At 45.5% G+C, this 26,147-nt stretch overlaps 1 protein-coding gene across 2 annotated transcripts in view; it reads left to right on the top strand.

Annotated features, from left to right (window-relative positions):
• Positions 1-25,664, top strand: part of CCDC50 (coiled-coil domain containing 50) — a 44,035-nt gene extending 18,371 nt beyond the window's left edge. Inside the window, exons 3-12 of one of the 2 annotated variants that reach the window (XM_072866642.1) lie at positions 555-684; positions 5,594-5,684; positions 8,748-8,865; positions 12,499-13,203; positions 15,991-16,100; positions 16,686-16,730; positions 17,265-17,369; positions 18,310-18,389; positions 19,421-19,518; positions 20,560-25,664. In XM_072866642.1, coding sequence (XP_072722743.1) covers positions 555-684; positions 5,594-5,684; positions 8,748-8,865; positions 12,499-13,203; positions 15,991-16,100; positions 16,686-16,730; positions 17,265-17,369; positions 18,310-18,389; positions 19,421-19,518; positions 20,560-20,579 — 1,502 coding nt within the window. In that variant the 3' untranslated portion in view covers positions 20,580-25,664. The remainder of the gene's footprint in view (positions 1-554; positions 685-5,593; positions 5,685-8,747; positions 8,866-12,498; positions 13,204-15,990; positions 16,101-16,685; positions 16,731-17,264; positions 17,370-18,309; positions 18,390-19,420; positions 19,519-20,559) is intronic. The other variant, XM_072866643.1, reaches the window with a different exon arrangement.
• The last annotated feature ends 483 nt before the right edge of the window (positions 25,665-26,147 follow it).

The following is a 26,147-nucleotide window of genomic DNA, read 5'->3' as shown; positions in this document are numbered from 1 at the left end:
TCTTGCAGGCGGTATCCATGTATGGTAAAGGACTCGCTGTAGTACTCTGTTGCTCTGTTGCTAAATATAAAGGTAGTGAGATTCTGGAACCAATTATGTTGAGAGTGAAAGGAGTTTCCTCCTCTAGAGGTTATTGAGAACAAATTAGGGAAGCATCCATCAGAAGTGGTTTAGGTTCAACTCATCCTCACTGGCCTCTGGTGGCCCCTTCCAGCCCCACTTTATTAAGCCAGGGTAATTTCCTGTGGCCAGAAAATGAAATTTAAAGCCTAAAAAGCATTCCCTATAAATCTGGGTGCGATTAAGATATGCAGATCTCTGTTTGGTAACAGACACACATATACAGTCCCCTGCGTGCTGAAACAAGGCAATCTCAAGCTGCTAGTGTAATTTCAGTTCAGGACTTCCCCACCTTTAGAGATGTTATGTGATGTTTCCCTTCCAAGAACTGTCTTCCTTTCTGGCCTGGAATCTCCCTCCCACTTGCTTTGTCTTCTTCACACAGTGGACTTCTGCAGACTGATTTGGGGGTTCTTGTCTGTGTTTATTTCCAGTTGAGCATCACTTGGCAACAAACGTTCAGCGTAATCGTCTGGTGCAACATGACTTGCAGGTGGCCAAGCAACTGCAAGAAGAGGAGGATCTGAAAGCACGTGCTCAAATCCAGAAACACCGAAAGGACTTGTGAGTTTGGGATGGAGCTGTTGAAATGCTAGTGCCCTTTGGTCAGAGCACTGAAATCAGCTGCTTTGATTTGAGTTGATTGACAGTGCATGAGGTTCAGGTTGATCAGCCTTTTGCTTTTGTTTCCTTTTTCCTTTGGCTACCCGTTGCCATAAAAGGATTGATACTAGGCTCTGGCACAGAGTAATGAGGACAGGGTGGGAGTAGGTGGCCCTGGGGCCTGTCCTGGCTTGGATTCTGTTGCCTGACCATGGGAAGGAGCCTTCCTGTTCTGCTACCTCTTGGCAAAGTCGGGTAACTTGGCCACTTGAGTTGTCCTTGTCCCTGGCTAAAGCCTGAGAAAGAAGAAACTGCACCACAGAAATACAGTGTTACAGTGAGTGTTCTCTCATGGAAATTGCAGATATTGGTGTGTTTGCATTGTGCCTGATGAGTGCTTTTGAGGAGCTGGGTGCAATGCTTTTTGGTGTCCTGCTGCGCTGAACAGCTGAAAGCCCCTGCTTGCGCTTGCAGATACTCCAGCGTGAAGTGACCTGGGAATTGGAGCTTCTGCCCCAGGGTCACTTGGTGGAGATGGGTGTTGGGGGACAGGCCTCCTCTTGCAGTCACTGACCTCTGCAGCAGCTGTGGGAGGATGTTTAATGAGTGATCCAGTTTGCTCTGCAGGTTTGCTCAGGCCCCACACGCCAGATCTAACCCTGTGGCCTGTGACTTGACTTTGTGTGCCATGGCTCTTAGGCTGTGGAGCTGGTGTAGAAATGAAACATGGTAGTGCAGGGCAAAACAAACCATACTTACCAATCCAGAGCTGATATTGGTGCTTTTCTCCTTCCCCACGTGCCCCTACACACACACACTTAGTCTCTTGCAATGTGTGAGATGTAACAAATGGGTTGTGTGAGAGGGCTCAGTCAATGCCGATGATGAGAGGCAGGAGCTTGCTTTCTGATGGGGCTCCCTGCAAATGCAGGGTCTGCAAGGCAGGGTGCATCTCCCAGCGGCTGTGCTGCCTCCCGGCTTGTCTTGTGCTCTGCGATGCCACGCACCCGGTACAGTTGGTGGTGGATCACAAATCCTGGGTGGCTCATCTGGCAGAGACAGCAATGGAGTAGAAGAGCTCTGTATTGCAGATGTGCGAGATGTAGGACTGGCTTCAAAGGAGCTGCTCGTAAAAGGTTTGAAGCTGCGGCGTGACAAATCAGCCACTGTTTTCAATGTTCCCAGCATACTCAGGCAGCACTGGGTAGATACATGTGTATCTCTCAAGGCTGTGCTTTCTTTCAATAGCTTTGTCTTCATTACCAATTAGAGATGTGAGCATGTAAATGACAACATAAAAATTAGTTTTGTATGGCAGAGATGATTCCTTTTTGTTACTTGCTGGGAACTGCAAACAATTTTTTTGTTGTAGGAGTCTGTAAAATGGGATTTATGAACTTTGTGAGCCAAGTTACAGGCAGAACTGCTGATGCAAAATGTTGTGTCAGCAGTAGTTCTGCTCCTGAAAGCATGAGCTCTTCTGCAAGAATAGTAAAAAAAAGTTGGAGGCATCCTTTTGTAATTGGATCTTTTTCTTCCTTAATTCTCTGTACGTTCCCACTGTCTCTTCCTTGTGCCAGATCAGCGTGTTCTGGCAACACAATGATCCTCGCTGTTGCTTTCTGTATCTTCTAGGACAGTTTGACACTGCAAGGTGATGGGAGGAGTAAAGGGGCAGAACTGGGTGGTCTTTAGAAATAGGGAACGTGAAAAAGCTCTTCAAATTTATGGGCTTTCTCCTGTCTTTCAAATCCTAGATTCTCTCAGAAGGACTTTGTGAAGATAAATGAGAGAATAAAAATAACTTCTCTTTTTAAGAATTCAGGGAAGCATCAAACCTTATTTTCATGCTTCTTTAAAAGCATCTCTCACATCTAGCTGAGCAGCCTGTACACTGACAAGCATAGTAGCAAGGTTGCTAAAATAACTGTCGGAAATACCATGAAAATACGCTCTTTCCTCATTTTGCTCCCGGTGCTCTGATGGTTCTGTTACACTAATGTGAACAGTTCCTTTGAACAGTTCCCTTAAATACTTTTATTTTCTTTTTTTTCTCCTCATCTGGCAACAATTAGTTGCTACAGCCAATGTGAATGGGAGCTTTCTGATCACACTGACTCTTCTTTTTTTTTTTTTTTCTTCCTTTTTTCCTTTTCTTTTTTCTCTTTTCTCTTTTTCCTAAACTGATGTAGTTTCCCTGACACTCTTAACACTGCTGACTGCCCAGGAACAAAGGACACCTAGGTGTGATGTTCAGGGATGGTGACGTTTATGTTGCTCTGGCTGATTTCTGGGGACTGATGGGCACTTGAACTTGCACTAAAGAAATGGAAGGACAAGAAGAGCTGTCAAAGTTCTTTAACCTATTTTCTTATGCTCAGTCAAGTTGAAACACTAGCTTATGTTGATTGACTAATCAAGTCTCAGTATTTAATTACCACTGAGCATTAAAACCCAAAATCTAATCCTCTGTTGCTGTTCAGTGGTTCTTAGAGATTGATACGGTGTATTCCAAGATGCATGTCATCAGGAACAAGAAAATGCTTCTGCTTTTGCATTACTTCTAGTGTTCTTTGCTGCGAATGGAGAGGCAATGACCTTGTTGCCTTGGCTCTGAAAGACTATTAGCTGTTTCTGTCTCCTGTTTGTCTGCAGTAAGATGTATTTTAAGCATTTAGCAAGTCAGTTGGTGCTGATGAACTTGGCACCTTAGCTCTGCTCACAGGTGCCGGGGGAACTGGAGACGTGCAATGCCTTGATATGTCTGACCTTTCTAACTTATTTTCTACCTGGATTCATGTCCTCTGAGACTGGGGTCGTAAGGGATCCACTATCTTAGGCCCATTGACAGTCTGCTCCCCGGGATTTGCATATTCAGCTATTGTTTTGCTGGGGACTCTGCTGGTACCAGGTTTGCCAAGGTCCCTTTTTATATGGCAGGTTCAAGAACTAGATTTGCTGCTGTGTGAGCTCGTGTGCCTTTGAACAGGTCTCTCCCTGGACTCAAGCGAAATGCACATAGGCACACACACAAAATGCCAGGTTTTATTACCTGGATGAAAGAAACTGACGTCTGAAGTTGTTTGACCTATTGATTCTCTAGCACTACAAACACTGAAATTCATGGTTGCCTTCCAGGAGGTCTCTAGACATGGGTCAATTTATGAATATGCACAAGTGTTTGTGAGTGTGGTGGCCTGGGAAAGGGAAGAAAATGTCATGTTGTGACACTGACTTGGGGTTCATGTGTACTAGGGCTTCATACAAATTATGTGCTGTACCCAGTTGCAGGTCTGCTTCCAAGGAGCAGTTGACAGAAATAAAGAAGCTTCTTTTCCCTCTCACTGCATGTTCCTTTTCCTTCCCTATGACGGATTAGTTGTTTCTTAGTGGTATTTGTCCTCTAAACACTGTTCTTGTCACAGTGTCTTTTCTCCCCACCCTAAGGCATATATCCTCTCTTTCCGTTTCTCTCATTCTTCTTCACTTTCTGTAAAAGAAGGCTGTGTGGTGCCACTGTCTGCTCTAGCTATGCCACTTCTCTGTTTTGCTACCAAAAGTGCTTGTCTGCACTTACTATTTTAATTTCCTCTGTTCATGTCCTAGACTCTCTTCCAGTCCTTTGCCTCCAAGTTCACTAGGTCATTTATGCCCTGATCCTTGCTCAAGCCTAGAACTAGTTGCTCCAGCCCACACAGCACAACTTTGACATAGCTGAACCTGCTTCTCTTGAAATACTTGCTTGACTTCCATAATATGCTATTGGTAGTCCTCCCATCACCTGTCTGATCATTGCCAGCGTATTCTTCAAAAGATTATATTCTAATAAAGCAAACTCTGCCTGTTTCTGTTCCCATTCTGATCTCCTTCTATGCCTTGCCTTTCAGTAGTCTCAGTTGCAGGGATAGCTTAGATTGATTTTTCTGACCTGTTCAGAGCTAGTCTTTGGCTCAGTTTCCAATGGCTCAATTTCCTTTTGGCTCAATGAAAAAAAAGAGCTCTTAATCTTTCTTCTCAAATCCCCCAGCCCTTTTCTGGGTTGCCCTAAGGAACCCATGGCCGTTGATGCCTGGCAAACAGGCTGGAACAGAGTGCGTGGTTGAGAGTGGCACAATTCTTGCAGATGCTTTCTGTATGGCGTCCCTGAAATACGGCCTTCCCGGTCGAGCTGCACAGACGCAACTCTCATTTCATGTCTCAATTACTCTGGTATCTCTCTGTCCCCAGTTAATGCAATCTTGTGTTGTTTCCGCATCTGCACTGGCACCGTGACGATGGCTCCTTCGCTGACACATGTTGCTCTCTTGCCTCTTGGCACCGGTTCTGCTTTTGTGTCTCGTCCTACCTCAGCGGCATTTCTCATTCATTACTGAGGTACCACCTCCAGCCTCCGCTTGGCCTACGTACTGTGTTTTGCTGTCAGCATTTCTACACTTTATTCTCCTTGGCTTTCACATGAAAATCACTTCCCAGAAATGCCTGCGTTAACTGTACCCTTAAAGCCCTCCTTTGGCACCACGTGTACAAAAACTTCTCAGCAGAATTAGGCTGTTTGCAGAGACTGCTGTGCACTACCTTGGCCTGCCCTATCTTATGGTTCCTACCTTCTTTCTTAGCAAACTACCTATGAATCTGTTCTCTTGCTTTCTGCTTTGATTGTGAGTGATTTGGGAGCTATTTCCTAAATTTGGCCAGCAGTAAGTACAGGGAGTCCTGGTCCCTGGTGAGGATTCATAGGCTCTGCATTAATACCGAGTAATAATTCTTCTGTGTAAATCAGATGGGTTCTTTAGCTCTTTTATCCCTTTCTCCAGGCTGACTGATGCCTGTGACTTTAGCTGCCTATAATCCTTGTCTCCTTGCCTTCTAGAGAACAACAGGACTGTGAGATCGCTCAGGAAATACAAGTGAAGCTGGTATTTGAAGCGGAGCAGCGCCGCAGGCAAGAGGAAAAAGACGAGGTAACCTTTGAAGCTGCAGGAATGGCAGGGCTATTTGTAGCAGCCCTTTCAGCGCAGGCATTTCTCAGTCATTAGCCACAGGAGTTGGCTTGCATGGTGTCAGTCCTGGTCCTCGCAGATCTTAGTATGCCCAGAGATTTTGGGGAGTCCTGTTACAGGAATAAGATACAGTCATAGTTCTCACACCTAAGGGTCACAAGGGTTGTTGATGCCAGTGACCTTGCTAACGAAGAGGGCAAGTAATAGGTGGGTCTTGTTGAGGTGTTCATTGCCCTGGTGTAGGAAAGTGTAATTGTTCATGCAGTCTGAGATCTGCTTGCTTTCTCAAATGCAATGAGACAGGTGCTACTTTTGGGAGAATCCTGGGTCATGATTGCTTAGTCTTTGGTACAAAGACTTCAGCAGGACCCTCAGCCCAGCCATCCATCTTTGGCTTCTCCATTACCTTTTTTCATCTTCAGTTTAGTCTTTTACAGCCTGAACACCCTGATGCAGTTTCTTGCTAGCAGATTCCTTTTGTTATTGCAAAATACTGCTCTGCTGCTGTTGCTTGAGTGGGCAGTGTGGCTTGTCCATGGAGTTCAAAGGATTGGCTTATTGATCACTTTATTGTGTCAGCCTGTCAGATTGGGTATTCAAGAAAGCCACAGAGTGGAGGAACGCCTGTGTGAGCCTGGAGTGTGGCCCCATTTTTGATTACAGATAGTTTCCTGAGAAGTCTGAGTAGTCTTAAGATGCTCAAGAGGCGCCCAGTGGCATTTTCCCTGTAGGAAGAGGTTGAACACAAGGCTGTGTTTCCTGGAAGAGCCTGAAATAAGAATCTGTTCTTACCTGACAAATGCATGAGTTTGCTTGTGCAAGACCTCATTTTCTTCTTATACCATTAAGTCCAAGCAAGTACAGAAAGGCTGCCCAGGCAGACATGGAAGGGCTTCCAAGAGGAGCTTGTGGTAACAGGGGTGGGAGGAACACTCTGGCTAAAGGATTTGTGCTGTAAATGTGACCATCTGTCAAGTTTTTATCAGGAGGGTGAAGGGGATGCAATGCTACTCATGTTGGCTGTAGGAATTGCACCTTTCCTTCCTGCTTTATATAGAGAGCTGCTGGGATGTCAGCAGTCTGACATCAGGTCCCTGCAACCTGTCAAACCAGCGTGCTGACTGTCTTCTGCTGTTGGGGGCAATCTTCAAACGAATGTGGCTCAAAGCGATGAGGAGAAGCCATAAATATTCTTTATCTTCCTGCTGGTATGTGGGAAGTTCCCAAGTGTGGCTGAAACATAGCTGTGGGCTGAGTTAGGCTGCAGCAAGTACCAGGGTGTGGCACTACCACCCATCCTTGCAACAGGACTTCTGGAGAGCTTGAATTGATCCTGCTTCCCTTCCGGGGTCCCCCAAAGCATTGTTTCTTTTGGGTGGGCTTCTGTGCTGATGCAGAGCCCGAGCAATGTGAGTGAGGCTGTGCAGTACCCCAGAGGTTTGTCAGCTGGCAGAGTGACAAACATCAGAGCCCCTTCTGTAGCCCTCAGCACAGCATCTGTACACATACCCTGCAGGACATTCTGTATTACACTGGTACTGTGTGTAGCCACACGCTGGGCTAGTCTTGTATTTGTCACGCATGAGGGTGTAGTAGCTGCCCAGCGTACGTGATAGCTCTCTGGTATCAGTAGTGGTTAGCAGTGTTATGCCAGTGCTGTGCTTGAGGCAGATCCAGTCTGGTGTGCAGGGTTTTTAAATGAAGCACTAAGCCCGTCTGCTTACAAGTCCAGTTTGTAAGAAATGGTTTGTGTGGATTTGCAAGTCCTGAGCTGCTCAGTCCTGGAGATAATGTGCTTAAGCCCATATATTTATAGACTTACTGTACTTCCTAGAAGAGGTTAACCTTTTCAGGGGAAGGAAATTTTATTTATTTATTTATTTATTTATTTGTAAAGAGCCTGTGGCATCCCCAGGTCCTCCACAGAGCTGGTTACTGAGCAGATCTGATCTGAATCCTGAAATAATAGTTTGTATTTGAACACCCATCCAATGTCCTCCCGTGCTGGCTTTGCTCTGGAGGGTGTTGGCTCTTAGTTTTCATTTCAGTGATGCCTTTCCTGCCTGCAATATACACTTTACATGCATGGCGCTCTAAATGTCCTGAGGATTAGGGAGGCTTAAATGAATAGCATCCAAAGGGCTAGCATGCCCTGCTGGTATCTTCCAGCTTCTCTTCCTAGCTTCAGACTAGCTCCACTGACTTGCAAGCTTCTGGGTCCCAAACGAGCAAGCCCCCGGGAGCTGTTTGCTGTTGCTAGGCTTTGTTGTTCCATTAGTCATCTCGAAAGAAAACCGATTAGGAAAATGGAGTGCTATTCTGTTTGATGGCATATCTACCAAAACTGCGACAGAAGATAAATGGCTGCAGTCCCCACAGTGCTCCTGCCTTGTGCCTAGTCCTCTCTTCCTAACGTCCCTTTCGATTTTCTTTTCCTTCAGCCTCTGTCTGTCAAATTGATGCATTTCCCTGTCTGGCATCCTACAGTCCCTGTAAATTACAGCTGGTTTGAAGTGAGTTCATGACTTGCTCTGGGAACTCCTTCCAGTCCAAAGTGCCTTCAGCTGGAGACAGGCTTTGCTTCTGTGTTTTTCTTCCCTTGGTGGAGTTCAGGGGGGAGGTCCAGCCCACTCATGTGAGCGCGTATGCGCTTGTGTGACTTCCAAATCTTTGCTGAAAGCCCAAGGTTGCACAGACAGTGCCTCCTGCTATGCTTTGGCCATTAGGGCTTTGCAGGCTTGTGTGCAGGTGGAACAGGAACCTGCAAGCCTGCCATGGGGTTGGAAGCTCAGTGGTGGGCCTAGGTGAGTTTGCATACTGGTTGCTGAGATGGTCCCTTGTGTCAACCACTAAGTTGGAAGCCCCAGCCAGCCCAGGGGTTGAATTTGAGAGTAACCCTGTTGTTGCCATGTCTGAAAAATTAAACTATCAGGATTTTTATAATTGAATAAAGAATTTGAATAAAAGAATCTGGAGATATTTTGGGGGAGGGAAGGTAATGTCTATTTTCTTCCATCTCTACAGGACATTGCCCGCCTCCTACAACAGAAAGAACTGCAGGAAGAAAAAAAGCGCAAGAAGCACTACCCAGAATCCCAGGGACACACAGTCTATGAAGATAGCTATTATGCAGAAAATGGAGGTACGTTTCTGCCGGATAAAGGATCAAGATCATGGCAGTACAGGTGAACCTGGTGATCTGGCAACGCTGTTTAGATTTCCCTTAGCCTACAGTCCTGCATTCAGCACTGTAGCATTGCATCAGTTTCCAGGGTCAGGGTCAGACTTTATTCTAGCATCAGGAAATATTAAAAAAAAAAAAAGTGGAGAAGACAATTTCATAATTTTTGGTGTCCTAGAAGATGGCTTAAAGGACAGGGATAGGGTGTGTGTATGTGCAAGCACACCCAGGCATGCATGTTTTAAAAGGGCTTGTGGAAAAAGACAGTAGCTGATGGTACCGATAAGCCACAGTTACTTCTGTGTAACACCACAAGCATGCAGGGGAGAAATTCAGACGCAATTCCATGCTTGCATTCAAAGAGAAACAGTTCCGTGTGCTCATCTGTGATACTGGCACAGCTATGTGTGTAAACGAATAAATGCTGGTTCATGGAACAGCCTTTCAAAAATAACTCCTTGCAGGTATGTATCCAAGCATTAAAATTAGCACAACTGCTTTGAATGACTTACTGAGTAACAAGGTCATCTCCACAGAATGTCTCTGCTGTGATTATCATCTGGGACTGTACGTTGTGGAAAAGATATGACCCACAGCACTGTATTGCTTTGTCTTGGTTGGCTTTTATGATTGAATACAGACCTTCTTTAAATTGGGAGGAGAGAATCAGGGTGTGTTTAATTATGGAGCAATCTGGGGATGGCTTTGCTGTGCGCTGGTGGTAGTTCTTGTGTTCTTTCTTCAAAAAAAATGTGGTGGTGTAGAGACGGGCTGCTTTTGATTAACGGATTATGAAGATGAAGATCAAACCTCTTATTTCTCATTTTAACATCAATGCCATTGGCGATTTTAAATGTCTTTTATTCGAACTTACACAAAGTATCTTAGTTTCAATTGGGAAGAAGTTCAAGGATGGCCAAGAAAACACAAAGCACAAAGTACAAAGCAGTAACCAAGTGGAAACTTCATGACCACAACTCCTGCTACATGTACAGAGCTGGGAAAGACTTTGATCTTGGAGTCTTATGGCCAACCCACACTTCAATTTTTCAGAATTAAGTGGCACAAATCCCTGAAAAAATACAATATAGGTAATAGTGTTGCCACACAGAGATGGTAGGACAGGATGGATTCTTATAACAGAAATCAGCTGACAAAAAGCCTGTGACTCACTGAACTAAGACTGTGGTGTGGATTTGGAGAGCAGGGTATCTTGTGGGTCTAATTTTTCCTGCAATAATCTGTAGTCTCAGAGGTGAGGTAGAAGGTATTTTGCCTGACCCTTCATAATAGCGCTGCTCTTGATCCTCGCTCCTTAAAAACTAGAAAGGACTGGAGTAGATTTTGATGCCTGGATCATCTAGTCTGTTGATCTGGAACCTCTTAAATACTTAGGCACCATTTGATGAGGCTTCAGCATCCTCGGTTTGTATCATCCTTGTTACTTGTGAACTTAAACAAAAAAAGCCCTGGCTTTGGGTTTTAGTCTGTCTTGAGACTGAATAAAAATGTATCCACATCCAGGAGGAGTGTGGATTAGAGGGCTATTGCTCCAGAGCAATCTGAGCTCTTAAAAAGTGGAAAAATAAACATGAAAAAAGGCAGAGTTCCTCCCAGAAGTGTCTGTGCCATGAAAAACATTTCTGTATTTGCTCAGTCACTTGCTGCTTGAGAGAGTAACACCAGGACCTAAAGAGTGTTTACACGGCCCCTGCAGAAGGTGCCGTAGGAACCGGTGCCTGCTGAGGAGTTAATCGCCCTGAGATACCCCCAGAGCAAACCACCTGCTCGGGCTGTCTGGCATGGTTGTGTTACCTGCAACGATCCTTTCCCAGCGCAGCCATGCTTTGCTCTTTTGTGATTTCCTGCTCTCTGCTGCTGTATTTATTGAGCTTTCCTTAATGACAAAATGGAATTAATTCTTAGACCCTTGTTAGTATCATTCCAAAACTGACTCTTGCTTTCAGGCTCTGGTCTCTATTGTTCAGTAAGTCACTTAGATTGTTTTATTGCATATTTGTTTTATATAAATCATGTGAATGATCTAAAACTGAACAGAAAAACCTACCAGTTAACAGGAACTGATGTGGTTACTCTTACAGTTCTTGGATTTTTAAAAATATACCTATTCTGGATAAAAGTAACACAGAATTGTTTTCAACGTGGATTTTCTGTAGGGTATATTTTTGCTGGCTCAGAAAAAGTTTTTTCTGAATAGAATGATTTGAAGGGAACATTCAATTTTGGTGGTTTTTTTTCTAAAATCTGGATGACTGTAAGGAAGGCAGAGCTATTTATTAAAACAGAATGCAGTTCATGTGCAATGAAATCTATTTTAAATATTTTTAGATACTATAAAAAAACTCAGCAGTGGAGAAGGAAAGTCTTACACTGCTGGTTCTTTGGTTTATTTTTTTTGTATAGTTCTGTTTCAAATCAGCCTTTGCTTCAAGGAAATTTTTTTTCTTCAGAAATATGCCTTCATTCTGAAAAGCTGCTGTAGAGATAACAGTTCACCAAGTGCAATGATTTTTCTTAGCAAATAGGTTGATTGGAAAATAAATTGATCAGCAGATTATATACAAGCAGACTGCTGCATCCTCATAGCTGTGTCAGGTTTATTACTGAAACTAAAAGCAAAGAAAATTTCCACCTGCTTTCTGGAAAGCACAGAGGAAACAACCCCGCCAAGCTGCCGAGTAAGTGGCTTTTCCAGCTACATTGCTGAGGTCAGGAGCCTGGGTTTTGTGAAGTCTTATCCTGCCCTTAAATTTCCGTAGGCCTCTGCAATCAGAGCCTAAACTTAAATTTAGGCAGTGAATAAGTGTGGGCCCTGAAACTTCTGGGTCTGCAAGAGATACGTGACTGTCTGCGGTGGAAGATACTTGGATGCTGCAGCTATCCATCATCTTGTTCTTGCTTTTAAAAAAAAAAAAAGAAAAGAAAAAATCCCATCACACTTGTCTCTTTTTCTTCTGCTTTATGTGGGTCTTCCCCCTGTTAGGTGAGGCTGGTTTTTGTCCTGATTAAAAACCTTGTGCCTGAAGCCAGGGCAAGGCACCGGTGCTCATAAACCAGGATCCATCCTAAGCCTCTGCTTGGCCCCTCCTGGCCTTATGCCACCCCCCACCCACCCATTGCCTCCCAGTCTCACCTGCATCTTGTGTCCTGCTTTGCAAGCCGTTATCTGGGGGTTTTGATATCCTGCAGCAGTGACATGTCACCAGGAGATAAGCTGCTCTGCTGGCTGTTTTTCAGCCCCAATGGCATCATTAAAAGTCCTTCATCTCCATATTGGTTTGTCCTTGTCTTAGGAGGTGCTCGGACACAGTTTTGGGCTGGACCTGTGCTTTCTGCTCCAACCCCATTGCCTCCCATGCTGCCCTGCTGCTAGCCAGGCTGCCATTTCACTCTGTCCCCCATTATATCCTGCAAGCATTATATCCCTGTTATTCTCCTCTCTGATCCCGTCACGCTTTGCCTGCGTTTCCAGCATCAGGCTCCCTCATCTGCATGCTGTGAGTCTGGCCTCGCTGAACCACCGTTAACTCCCGCACCACTAACCCGCTCGTTGTTTGTCCCCCTGTTGCTCAGAGCACCCCCGGGGTGACCCCAGAGAGCAGGTTTCTGAGCCTCGCAGGGCACGCAGTGGTGACAGGCGCATGCACCGTCAGAGAGAGCACCGAGAATCACCCTCGCCTTTGTCCGACGGTGCCTCCAGACGTGGGCATTCCACCTCAGAGGATTGTCAGAGGTCTCCTCAACCAAGTGAGGCCAGCAATGGCCATCGGCAGGAATGGAAATCAGCCAGCCAGGGAAGGTCCAGGAGACATCCCAGCCTTGACCTGGAAAGAGAGGCTGAGCGTGGCACCTATGACCACAGCAATAGCTGGGAGCTGCGGGAGAGGAGAGCAGCCGGCAGGGAGAGGGCTTGGAGACCTCTCAGTCTTGACCTGGAGTCAGAGCATGGACTCGTAGACCAGGTGCGGCACAGCAGAAAGCCAACAAGGCAAGACAGAGAAAAGCACCTTCCTCTTCTTGAGATGGAACTGGAGGCTGAGCAGGAGACCTGGCATTGGGGCAGCAGCCAGCTGGTGCGCCCTAAAAAACACAGATCTCGTCATCAGGGCCACTCGTCACACAGGATGGTGCATGACGAGAAGCTTCATGATGCTGAATCTAGAGATGATCATAGGAGGGGTGAGGAGAGAGACTGCAAAAGGGCAGGACACAGGAGACGTTCCCCCTCCCCACATGCTGTGACCCAGGGAAAGGTTGGAGACTGCCAGCGAGACTCAGGTAACCAAGTGATGGGGAAGGTGTACGTACGTGTGGGGATGGACCTTTGTGTGCCCCGTCCTGGTGTCTGAAATCTGTGTTGTTTCCTTTGAAGAAGCTTATCTCCAATATCCACCTGCAATGTGTACACAGTGAATCCTGCCCAGGTTTCTCCCTTATTTAGCGAGATTCTTATTATCCATTAATGTTCTTGCTCTGTTTATTTCCTGACACGTTCCATGGCATGAGAGAGGATGAGTAAGAAGGTATTGTTGGAAATGGTGCCCTTGGTATCCTGCATTTAAGAAAAAAAACACCACCACCACCCAAAAAAAACCAAAACAAACAAAAAAAAAAAAACCAACCAACCAACGAATGACCAGCTTTTGTTTTCATGATCTGTTTTGTGCTGTGGTCTCCTTGTACAGGAGAAAAAAAAAAAAAAAAGAAAAAAAACAACAACAAAAAACCCCCCACCCCCAAATGTTATGATTACACTTGTACTTTGTTGATCTGGGATGCAGGGCTATAAATGAGGACAGTTTGCTTAAGCACTAACAAGCCAGCAATTTCCATCCACTTACTGAAAACCCTGCTGGCAACATAATCACTTCACTTCGGTTCAGTTGTGGCACTAGGTGTCTGACTGGGCTCTATTTCTAAGATGAGGTTCTTGTCAAATTCTGTACAAGTGGATCTTCCTGGGAAATGTGTACCTGTGTAGTTCTTGTTGTTCAATAATACTTGGGGACTGGTGGGCTCCTAAAGATCCAGATCCATCTTTCTCCTTTTAAAACCACACTGGGGGTGGGGGTAACCTGCCTATTAGTGAAAGTAGGAGTTTAGAGACTTGGATCTGTGTCTGTCACAGCTTGGGAAACTTGTGCTTTAAGCCATCTAACTGGTCTTCACTTGGATAAGGTGGGGATGATAATGCATGTCTGTCTCTGGAGATGCTGGGAGAATTATTCTTCGTCTTCATCATGCAAAAGTTTTCTCTGGGGAAGTGGAAGGTGTTAATCAGGTTTTTATATATAATCAGTAGGTCATGATTTGTCCTGATACCGAGTCACTCGGACCCACATTGTATCCCATCACATTGAGTCAAAACACCCAGGAGTTCACATCCTCTTCCTGTGGGCCATGGTCACGCTAGGCTTCGTGCACCTCTGAGTGTGGGCAGAAGTGATGTGGAAGTAATGTTTATTGTTGTCTTCTGAGCAAATGAAGCCTGGCACCTATCAGTGTGTGAAGAAAGCTCAGCCTTGGGCTGGCCAGCAAACGATTCCTGGAAATTTACTTTTATTCTTCATAGAGGTAATGCTGTACAGGAGCCTGTTGGCCATGCTGTTGTTCATTCCAGCATGGTAAAACTGTGTTTACCTTGACCTTGGAAGCACTCTGAATAATTTAACTCTGACCAAGCTGGTGCTTTGTGCCCGAGTTTCTGTGCTGGCCAGAAATTGCAGCTCTTCACAGCTTGGATTGATCGAAGCATGCTGGGAAAGGCCAGGTCATACACTTAACCATAACATGCCAGAGCTGAAGTTTTCTTCTTATGCTAAGATGGTTTGTAAGAGGGGTGTTAATTGCCTAAGATCACTGATCGGCTCATTCAAACAAAACAAAAAGCAGAAAACCCCACATGCCTTCTTTAATACCTGTAGAAGAGGTGGTTTCCTAGTCCATGGTTTTATTCCAGGTTGATGCATGAGGTCTCTGGCCCTCTGCCGTTTGAAGTCTTCAGGATGCTTGGTGGAGTATGATGGTAGTTTGTTGGTAGATGCACAGGAAGTTTTTCGAGGTCAGCAGGTTACTTCATGTTTTTCCCTTGGTCTTACGAGATGGGAAGGAAACTGATAGGTGGCGCAGTAACATGTAACAGGTATTTATAATAAATGTGTAAATGGTGGAGCTGGAGACGTTAAAGTTTTGAGTGAAACTTTATGGGTTTGAGGTGGAAGAGAGACAGGTATCTAAAGTGTTTGTATACTTTGGACACAAAGCAGAAAGCTCATTTAGATGTCTGAGATGTCTGAACAATACAGTTCAGACTGCAGGTGGAAGGAGAAGGCATTCATTGTATGTGAGTGAAGTCATGAGTTTTATAGCAGGGATACAGTGAGACTCCTTTGATGGCCTGGTGCAAATAGACTGTGGAGAGACTCTCAAAATACAATGTTTTAAATCACTTGGAGATGGCTTAAATTTAAAATAAACAAACAAATAAGACTCTCTGCTCAAGAACTGAACCTTGTATGAACTTCAAAAATGTTGACTTGGCTGCTTTCTGACTGTGAATTGTAAAACTCATGGGTCAGCCCAAGGAAGAAATTGTCTGAAACCTCATGTGAGCCTGTCCCAGGCAATTTTTGCAGCACGTGCCGCTCCAGCGGTGTGTTCACAGACTCTGCTGTGCTCGTAACAGATGTTGGGCTGCTCTCTGCTGCCCAGTTTTGCCAGTGTGTCTGTATCAATGCAGAGTGTGAAGAATTACGATTCCTTTGCTAGCATCGCTGTGTCAGCAAAGACTGCTTCAAGGGACATGGCCTCTTCTGCTATGTAGTTGCATTTGTCATATAAGACATGGTGTATCAGATACTTCTATATGCATAGAGAAACCTTCCTAAGGTGTGTGCTGCACCTCAGCTTAAAGGTACTCTCAAACCAGCTCTCTGGCAGGTGTGCTGGCCTGGTCTCTGGTTCCCTTGTGGGGCTTTTGCAGGTGGCTGAGGAGATGGTGGGGATTTCCTTACCAAAGCATTTGGAAAATGGTTGAGTTGATTATTTTCTCTCACAATTCTGTAGGCACTAAGCTGAGGGGGGGGACAAAGCAAGCCATGTATGATACACCCCGAAGGGAACAGGAGTTGTCTGATGCAGAGATTGCTCGGAAGCTGCAGGAGGAAGAGCTCCTGGTAAGTAGAGAGGGTGCATTAGTCAACTCAAAGGAACTAAGGTAGCCAGCGATGACAACTTTAATTTGTAAACCTTTTATATATGATAGTGACTTTAAGACCTAAGGTCTTGCTACTGTGCATTCTGGTAATTACCTTTGTCTACCATACACACACATACAGAGTGACAGCTGGCATCCAGCCAGTAGAACCCTATTTTCTGAAATAAACACTCAAAAATTAAATGATCATAGCAGAGAGATATTAAGTGAACGTTTCCAGGCAGATAAAGATGGCCTGTAGTCAGTGTGGTCAGGCCAGTGCCCATCTTTGAGAAAGCAGACAGCAGGCTGGGCAGTACATTGTGGCGTGGCCTGGCAGATAGATGAGGGCAAAACTCAGCTGAAGAGCTGAAATGACAGTTTGGTGTTGGGTTGTGAGGGTATTGAGGGTGTATTGAGGTAGCTAAGTATATTTGGAGAGGACAGTAGCGTATTTGTATGGGTACCTACTTGCCCTGCCCAGTAATTTAATGCGTATGAATAATTCAGAGGTGTTACTCTTTTGTCTCTTTTTGTTCTTCCCCTCCCCCTTTTTTTTTTTCAGGCTAACGAGGCAGATCAGAAAGCAGCTCAAGTAGCCCAAGATGAGGTGAGCAAGAAGTCAAATGTTTGCAGTATTCCTTTACTTGTGGAAACTGCTAAACTCCACTTGTTCCCTCTGACCCTCTAGTTGTTCATTTCCCTCCTTGTAGGGGAAGCTTGTGGGGTTTGCTCCTAGCTAGTTTTCATGTGTATGCTCAGGCTGGCCAAGCAGGGAGTTGCGCTGCCCATTGCAACCATGGCAGAGGAAGGAAGTTCATGGCTGTGTAAAAGCGTCTCTTGTAACTGAGCCCCAAGGGAGACTATCAGAGATGCTGCAAGATGAATCCCCCCATTGAAGGAAAAGGGATAAAGGGCAGAAAGGCTCTGCAAACACAGTTCTGGCAAATCAGGTATCCACTGGGCATGCTGCAGGTAGTCAGTCTTAATTCTGCCCTCTCACTTGATTTCTGATCACAGATGGGTGAAATCCTGGCTTTGCACCCTTCCCATTCAGCAGCTGTCTGTAGGAAAGGGTTTAAATAACTCAAACCCACAAGAGCAGTAAAACCGTCTGACACACTCTCTGTATTTTCCCTTCTAGGAAATTGCCCGACTCTTGATGGCCGAGGAGAAGGCGGCTTTCAAGAAAGGGAAGGAGAGAGAAAAGTCTTCCTTTGAAAAGAGGAGGCATGATCAAGACTGGAAGGTATGTAAAGCTTCAGGAGGCACCGCAAATGAAGTGCAATAATGTTGTCCCCATTTCCAGAGGGAGATGAGGGTGTGTGGTGAGAGCAAAAGGAATGATGCAGATGCTTGCATCCAAAGGGTCTTACTGCCTGTTACTCAGCTGCTTCCCAAGCCTTTTGGAGCCACCTCCTTGGTTAGGTGCTCTTTGGCTTCCAGCCTCAAGCAAGGTAAGCCTTGGGCCCTGGCCTTGGAGTTTGGTGCTGGATGTCACAGCATCTTGTGGCCTCCCTCAAGCACTGTTAGGCCTCCTGGTGCAGGACCTTCCCTCTGCTGAAATCCTGACTGTAGCAATAAAAGCAGTGGTTGGTTCTGTTTGTGCACCCCAGGGATAAGGACAATGCAGCTGCTCCAGTTGTCACTCTGCTTCATAATAACATTAGCTCTATAATGAAAGTATTGAGTGTATCAGGCCTAGGTTTTTGTATGAGTAATACTAGAGAGGCTTGGCTAGTCAATGTGGAAGGTGATAGGAAACAGATTTCATGGTCTGCATTGGTAAGGTGCTAAAGGGGGTGTTGTGTTAATCTTGGGGCCAGGTGGAGGTAGCTCTGATGCTTTCAGCCTCCTTACTGTGTTTGAGTGGTTGCAGGAGCACAGCTGCGTGCAGCTGGTCCTTCGTGCACAGTCATTACACACTGACTGCGTTCAGCCCCAGCTTCAGGATGGGTCGCCCAGTGCTGTCTCATATTTAGAGCAAAAATTGAGTTTGGCTCAGCAAGGCTGAGTTTCATTTACTAGAAACTAGTCCTGATACTGCCATTTGCACGTGTCTGGCTGTAGTTAGTCGTGTGTCTAAACTGAGCACTAAAGGACTGCATGGAGCTGTGGCAGCCTCAGTGCACTGGCTGGTGTCTTGCAAGGCACGCAGATGAGCTGCTTTCCCTTCTTCTTCCCATCAGCATGATGCAAGCGAGTCCATGCGCTCAAGGTCAAAAGAAGGGCCAGAAACTCAGCGACACAAAGGTGACAGGTCTTCAAGGTGAGCTTGAACTGGCTGGTAAAAATGGGGAAATGCAGTCGGGAAGCTGCTCAGAAGCTGAGTCCTCGGGAGGAGTTGTGGGGCGACCAGCCTGACCCACCCACAAGGGCTTGGTAGAGAGCAGAGGTTTTCGCACTGAAAAGGGATGGAGGGCACAGAGCTCATGAGGTGTGAGGTGACATGCGTCACTCGCTGTCCTCATGGCATTTGTCCACATCGGTCTCCCTGCCTGGCGCTGATGGAGATTGATGAGCTTGTGCAGTGACATTTGCTAAACGGCAGAGAAACATTGAGAGGGTTAAAGAGCTTCTGGGGGTGTGAAACCAAATGTCATCTCTGGGCAGGAAGGAGTAATCACGATGCATTTGCACAGCTGATCCCTTGGGTCCTTGCTCCCAGTTAAGCCCTGTACACGTGCTGCTGCATGTGGACACCCCCCTGCAAGCAGGTATGCTGTGCTTTGGAGTACCTCATCCCAGAGCCGATGGGAATGTGCTGTAGTCCAGTGCTGCTTCTGAACCACTTGGTACCCTGGCCTGATGCTCCTCATGAGGGACTGAACCCTGAAGTGACCCTGGTGGCTTTGATTTCCAATCCAGATATGAGCCTAGAAATTCTCACTGAATTTGCAAAAGAAACAACAAATGAGGTGTGCAGGTGGAGACTGAGAGAGACCTTATTAAAATACTCTGGGGTTAAAACTGGGCAAGCGTTAAAAACCTGAAAATGGTGCTCTTTTGAGTGAGGTTTGCATCAAACTTCATAATGGAAATTCTTTGTTTCCTGACAACTTGAAACCATTATTAAATGAAATTGGTCCATGAGAAGTAGTAAATACTGTGCATTTCTCACCGCAGAAACAGTAACGGGCTGTGCTCAGAGAGGCTGATCTGCAGGTGGAAAATCTGGGCCAGACACAGTTTGCATCGAACTGACAGGGACAGACCAGGCAGCTGAGATGTTGCTTTTGCCATGCTGTTATGCCTTTGAGGTTTTTTTCCCCAACACTTCCTTTTCACTGTGCTTGGCAGGTCACAGCCTCTCCTCAATGACTTTGAACACGCTCGGTATTACACAAGCCAGCCCAGCCCCTTGCGCCAGATCCCCAAACCTGAGCACTCTCCTAAAGGTAGGATCAAGCCCATGGTTGCCCCAGCACTTGGGTTATAGTTGGCTCTTTTCCTTAAATAAGCAGCCTGCAGGACAGGGTGTTTGAAAGAGATGCTAATAGAGAGGAGGAATGGCTGTTATTACCCCAGCAGGCAGGTGATGCTAGTCAGCATTCGAGTTAGTACTTGCTGAGCACATTGCAGGCTGAGAGACTGAAAAGCTGAATTGGTTTGCCTTGAGTTTGTCAAACTGCTCGCTGCATGTCTTCTGTGATCTCTTAATGATGAATGGCTGTAAACCCAGGCAGCAAATGAAGGAGAAATAAGTTGAATTCAAAGACATAATGGATTTTAGGTGACTCACTAGTATCAAACAATCCAAGACAAGACAAAACCTCGCAGTATCACCTGTCTGGCAGGCAGATGGGGTGATCAAACAGAAGCTTGTCCTGAGAATAGGCTTGTTTTGTTCCTGTAGCATCTCAGCACTGCTTTGTTGGCGTGTTTCCTGAAATCACTTGGCACAAGAGCAGTGTGGTTAGGGTCGCCCCCTCCACCCCCAGTTTTTTAAATCTGAATCCCAATTGTCTGAGTTCGTGTAGAGGCTCTGGGGGAGGAAAAGGGCAGCCAGAGTTCGACTCAATCGCTCTGATTTCTTCCAGCTCCACTGATTGTGACTTAAATGTGGACAGTTCACTTCCCAAAATATAAAGTTTGGGAAACTTTTGTGTTCTGTCTTCATCAAACAAGCTAGAAAGTTCGTGGCACTTTATAGAGTCTGTAAGCCCACTGATTGTTCTGTTTTCTTTAGTGAGACTGTGCAATGTGGCTGCAGTGCTGTTCACAGCCTAGAAGAAATGCGAATGTCCGCCTCTCTTGTGGACCTATCTTTCCTTTTACTTGAGTAACATACAGTTCCCACTTTGGCATTTGACTTTACCAGTACCCTAGAAGTCACACAGATATCCAAGAGGGCAGGACAAGTAAAAGATGACTGCAGGTAGTATTTTCTTCACCAGGATCTGTCCTTACAGATTTTTTCTTTCTGTTTTGCTTTCCAGGTTCCCGTAGGAAGCAGTAAACTGTGCTAGCCTTTGCTTTGGTACTGACTCTTCTGTAGCAAACATTACTGGAATTGCCAGGCAACTTTCTCAATTCCTTACCCAATGGGAGGTACAGCCTCCACTCCCAGGATCTCCTCTTTAAGTGTCATCATATTAATAAGGAACGCTTGTTGTTTCAATTTCTTACTTGTATGTGATCACCTAAGCAGTGCAGTATAATCTAGCCGCCACTGAGCTGTGTGAATCAACTAGCTGACTTAACAGCTCCCTCTTACATTCTTTTGAGGCTTTTATTTTTATTTTTAACCTTTGGCTGGAGCTTTGACAAATAGAACAGAGATGCATGGTACAACAGGGAGGAAAATCCAAGATATGAGCTGAGTTATGGCAATGCAGCAGAATGTCAGAAGTACAAGTCCTTTCCATATTAGGATGATTAAGCGAAGAGTTATAAGAGGAAACGTGTTTCTTCCTGTGTTGGATAAGACAGCTGAGGCAACCTGACAGTCATGCTAGCTTGCAGGATGGAGAGAGAATCTTCATAACATACACCAGCAAAAGCCAGAACCTGGGACTGGTTCTGGAAGAAATTGGAGAGGAGAAATTGGAGGAAGAAATTGCCTATGGAACAAAATTTCTTAACTGCTGTATTTCTAGGGTTTCCAGCAGTCTGGGTAGAATGTTAACCAGGCATTTAGCTTTAGGATATAAGATAGAAGAGTTAAGAGGAAATACAATTTTAACTGAAATTAGACCTTGTGTGCATGACTTTTAAGACATGCCAGAGAGTTGATGAAGCTGTGAATTGTGGATTGGGAAGAATCATACAAACAGATTTAAATGCCCGAAGGGACCTCTCTGGTCACCTGCTTTGAGCTTTGGTGTGGTAGAAGCCAAGGAATTTCACTGAAGCCAAGTAGGAATTACTGTAACTCCTAGCTCAGTTGCTGATGCACTTGAGTACAGTAACTGGTGTCTGAACCAGCATATATGTCTTGAAAACAGGACTGAAGGAGGCCCATATGGGCACTGAGCATTGAATCCAAAATCTACTGTTACAGGCAACTTTGAGCTAGACACAGAGTGCTGAACAGTCCACACAATGTCTGTGCTGACTGCCTCCCCTCTACACTGCTCCATCCAGCACCCCAGGCAGAGTCCAGTCAGGATAAAACTATTGCTCTCTAGGGCATGACAGGGTCTGCAAGTTTAAGTTGTCTGTATAGATTTGGCCATGCAGTGATGTTTTTTGTTTTTTTTTTTTTTTTCCTCTCTCCCCTTTTGATGGCTTGTTTTCCCTCCACTCTTTGAAAATCATTCTTCTCTTGCACAAACAAGTAGCCTTTTCCATTGGCCTCCTCTCATTTCAATTCTTTTGTCTTTTTAATCTTTTTTTTTTGCCATTTTTTCAAGTGCATTTTTAAACAACAAAGCTGAGCATCTAGACACCAGCTTGGAGTCTGTTCAGTGAGTGCAGGCTAGTTACTCTTTTGCCAGTCCAGTTCATGGTAGCAAGCCTGGCTGTGTTGCCCCTGCAGCCCAGCTTCCTTATTGCCCGGCACTGAGTCTGTCCCACCACACTCTTTGTCTTCTGCTGGCAGGTACAGTTCTGCTGCTGGCTTTGCTGAGGAGAGGAGGCAGAGCTGTGACTGTACTTGCCCTCGCCACTGATCTGCCTGAGAAAGGAGCCTGACAGCTCTGTAGAGCTTTGTGGAGAGCACATGCTGGTGTGGAGCACCGATAGGAAACTGGGAGAGATCATGGCTCTCTGCTCTTGCACTAATGCACAATTCAAGCCCCAAGGCAGTTGTAAGGCTTTAAGCTTGGCTGTTGTCCTTGGTCAGGATAGTTACAGAGGCAAATCACTAGGAAGACAACTCCTTCACGTAAGTTACAAGGGTATGTTTAATACCACAGCGCAAGCCCATGCCTTGCCTTGACCAACAACTCAAACTTCCATCTCCTACCCCCACTGGGATGTTGGCAGCAGTTCACGACCTGTGAAGAACCAGTTAACCCCCAGTAGACCTCTGCTGCAGGCATACACTGGCCAAAAATGTTGTAACATTTGTGCATCAGCAGCATCCTGTTAACTGCCTACCCTTGCTTCCAGACCGGTGAGCTTGCTCACCTGCATGAACCCTTAAGTGACTTGCAAGTTCTAGCTTGCTTGCTGTTTCTTCTCAGGAAATATCTCAGCCAGCGGCTAGATTTTACTGTCCTTGCCTTGTTCTCTCTTCTAGTTCCATCTCTGTCCATTCAGAAGTGTTAATGTTGTTTTAAAGGATCTGGAAAAAGAGCAACATAGACCGTACTTTTTTCTTTTTTATTTGATAACTTGGGCCAATGTGGCAACCTCATCTGCAATGATTTTATTTTGTAAAAATTTATTTTTGTATTTCATGTAACAGTCAAAATTTCTACTGCTGAAAATGCCATTATTTTTTTTCTGTGGGTTTTTCCCCTCCATTGCCATCAGAGTATTTATTGTTGTGAAATGGATGCCTGGTGGGGTTTTATGAACTAATACTTTCTACAAACACCCCAGTCCAGGCCCTGCTGCTTGTATCATCTAGTGCACTTCTGAAAACTGGATGGGAAAAATCCTGCCAAATCAGAAAGTAGTTGTGCTTTTTATTTGGTGTGCATGGGGGAAAAATGGTGACCCTCTGCACAGGGCAAGGGGAAATTGCCAACTAGGAATTTGGCCCTCCCTGGGCCTCTGTAGCTGGCTGTGATGGGCTTTCTTGCACTGCAGTTGGCTGATATAACTTCTGACTTACTTTAATCAGAAAAGTAATGAAGGCCCTGAGCCTGCTGACATTTGAAGAACCTGTTAATTCAGGAGGGATGTTTGGGAGTATCCAAGTTGTTGACTTCAGTGGGAGTGAGTGGAAATGATAGGAGAGAAAACTCCAGTTGATTTTATTTGGAAGCTGGGTCAAGTCTGAAGAACACCTCAGTGCCTACTTTGTGGAGCTGCAGGATCGCCTTAATGGCCTCCTCAGGTCAGGCAAGCTCTCCAGCCATGGCATCAAGAGGCAAGAGCCCAAGGGAAGGATCCCAGGAGCATCTGCTGCTTCCTTGGATGCCTTCAGGGAGTGCTGAATGCTTTATGGGCTGCTTTGCTCTATATCCTCCCTTAGTCCTTACCTTTTTATTCTTACTCCCTACCTTTATTCATTTTCTGTCCCTTGTAAATGTTTCTCCTGTTTTATTTTTCTATAACCCTTGTGAAAAGGGGGGCCCTGAGGTTTTGTTAGAAGGGGCTGACACCTGTTGAGAGAGAGACAGAAGTGCTAGGAATGGTAGCTGACGAAAGCATGTAGTAAATGGGGTATAAACAGAGCAATTGTTCATCTGATATACCTCATGCAGTCAGCAGGTTAGAGACTTCCTGACGCAAAGGTTGCAACTGGACTTGCATATTTAGTAACCACTTTTGGGAGGAGATTCCATGGTCCCATTGAAGTCAACAAGAGTTGAGTTAAGATCATGGATGAACAAGGAGCCAATTCATCTTGGGGCTCAGCAGCCGCAGTTCTGCTGAGAGTCAAGAAGATGCAGCTTGTGTAGGCGAGATGCAAAATCAGGACCTTGCACACGTGTCCCTGGAAAGAAGCACAATGAGGTTGATCTTTTTAAAAGAAACAATCAGAGCAATATTTCCTTTCTATTACAGAAAAATGTTTAAGTAACTTTATTTTTTCCTTGTCTTCTCTTGCCAAGTTTCAGTAGTTTTGCCTATGGTTTTGCTCTGGATTTAATAGTATGTCTGAGCCCTTTCTGGGACCCCTGCCCAGGTCATTCAGGTCTTGCATCCCTTTCTGACTCTCTGCATTAACAAAGCAACAGGCGCCACGTGGAAAATTCATCACCGTGAAATCCTGGCACTTCCTAATCTCCATAGTAGGCACACCTCACCAGCAAGAGCTCTCGCCACCTCCTCACCTCCGTCCGAAGCACAATGGTCTGCAGAAGAGAGGTTGGGCGAACCCGAGTGATCGTGCCTTACATGCAGGGATACTCGACGTCTTCAGCAGGCTGATCTGAGTCACCTTGCTATGAAACACTGTCTTAATGTGGACTGTACAGCTTCCTGCAGCGAGAAGCAGTTGTCGTCATGTGGGTAGATCCAACAGGTTAATCTCATCTTTTTTTAAAGAATTTAATGGTTTTGAACTTAGTGGGGGTGGGAAAATATCAGCTGTTAGGGGATAGATAAAGTCTCATCATTGAATTTCTCCTCTTGGGGAGGAAGGACAGAAGTTCCAAATGCTGCAGTCTGCTTCACTCTGTAAAAGGGATCTTGTATGTACAGTATTTTTATATCTCTGCATTCCCACCTGTCAGGATTTGAATCAGGATTAATAACATTCTCTTAGGGGAAAAAAAAATGGATTTTTATTTTTACAGTGCAAGAGCTTTGTGCATTTTTATTTTGTGCCAAATTACAGCCACTGTTACATTCTAGTGTTTTCATTCAGTTTATTGCTATTGATCAATGTGTATATTATATATTTTTATTATCAAGGTTTTTATTTTAATTCATATTAACCTGTATGCAAACTAACTGTGGATTGCTAATTTATATATAAGGGGAGCACTTGGAGACAGTGTGAGGATTCCCCTACTTAGTTTACACTTTTGTAATCTAGTGCAGCCTGTCCGTGAAACTCATCGCTTCTTACACAGGATGATCTCCTGGGTGTCTGTCACCCGAGCAGATTGCTCCTGCCGTTCCTCCAGGCAGCATTGGCACTGCAAGGCTGTGCGAGGTGCAATAGGAAACGAAGCACAGCTCATAGCATGGACTCATGGGTGACTGAGCTCTCTGCTGTCCTGCTCCTGGCAGTGATGCCAGGGAGGATGCTGCAGCAGGAATTCCCATCTGGGGGTGACTGAGGGTTACTCTGCCCTATATCCATGCCCAGCTGATGGACAGTTTCAGTTTTGCCCCACTCTCAAGATGCTCAGTGCTTAGTTTTGCAGTTGCTTTGGGAGGTGGGTGTGGGATGCAGCGCTGAGGCACAGCATGAAGTATACACAGGCAGCTTGTTGTTTGGTTTGTGGTTTTTTTTTTTTGGGGGGGGGGAGGCGGGGGGGGTGTGTGTTTTTTTTTGTTGTTGCAGAGGACAGGCATAAACCTACAGAGATCCCAGTTTACTATACTCTTTAAAATACGTGCCGTAGCACATTTCTGGCTGTGCAGCACTGCCGTGGAGGCTCTGGCTGTGCTGCACACAAGTGCTGCTTGGACTGCTACGCCCAGGACAGGCTGCAGGACACAGGTTTTGTGTTGAGAAGCTGCACTGCCCTCAGCTTCTGGGCTGGAGATATCATCAGCCACCTCCTCCCTATGAGTTGCACAGGGCAAGGCTTAGCTGTGCAGTTTGGGCTCTTCCAGGAGAGTCCCAGAGAGGACAGTGGCACACAAAATGAGTATTTTCTACTTCACGGTAAACAAGTTCCACTGTATCAGTGTTCACTCTAAGTAGACTCCACGGTGTGTCTCCAGCTGCACCTGGTCACTCCAATATAGTTCACTGCCTCAGAGAAATAACTGCAGTTGTCTCAGCTCTTCA

The sequence above is a fragment of the Ciconia boyciana genome, chromosome 7 (assembly GCF_034638445.1).
Source record: "Ciconia boyciana chromosome 7, ASM3463844v1, whole genome shotgun sequence".
In the NCBI taxonomy this organism is placed as follows: Eukaryota; Metazoa; Chordata; class Aves; order Ciconiiformes; family Ciconiidae; genus Ciconia; species Ciconia boyciana.
Note: the sequence above shows the minus strand (reverse complement) of the source record. Positions and strands in the feature narration are given on the sequence as shown.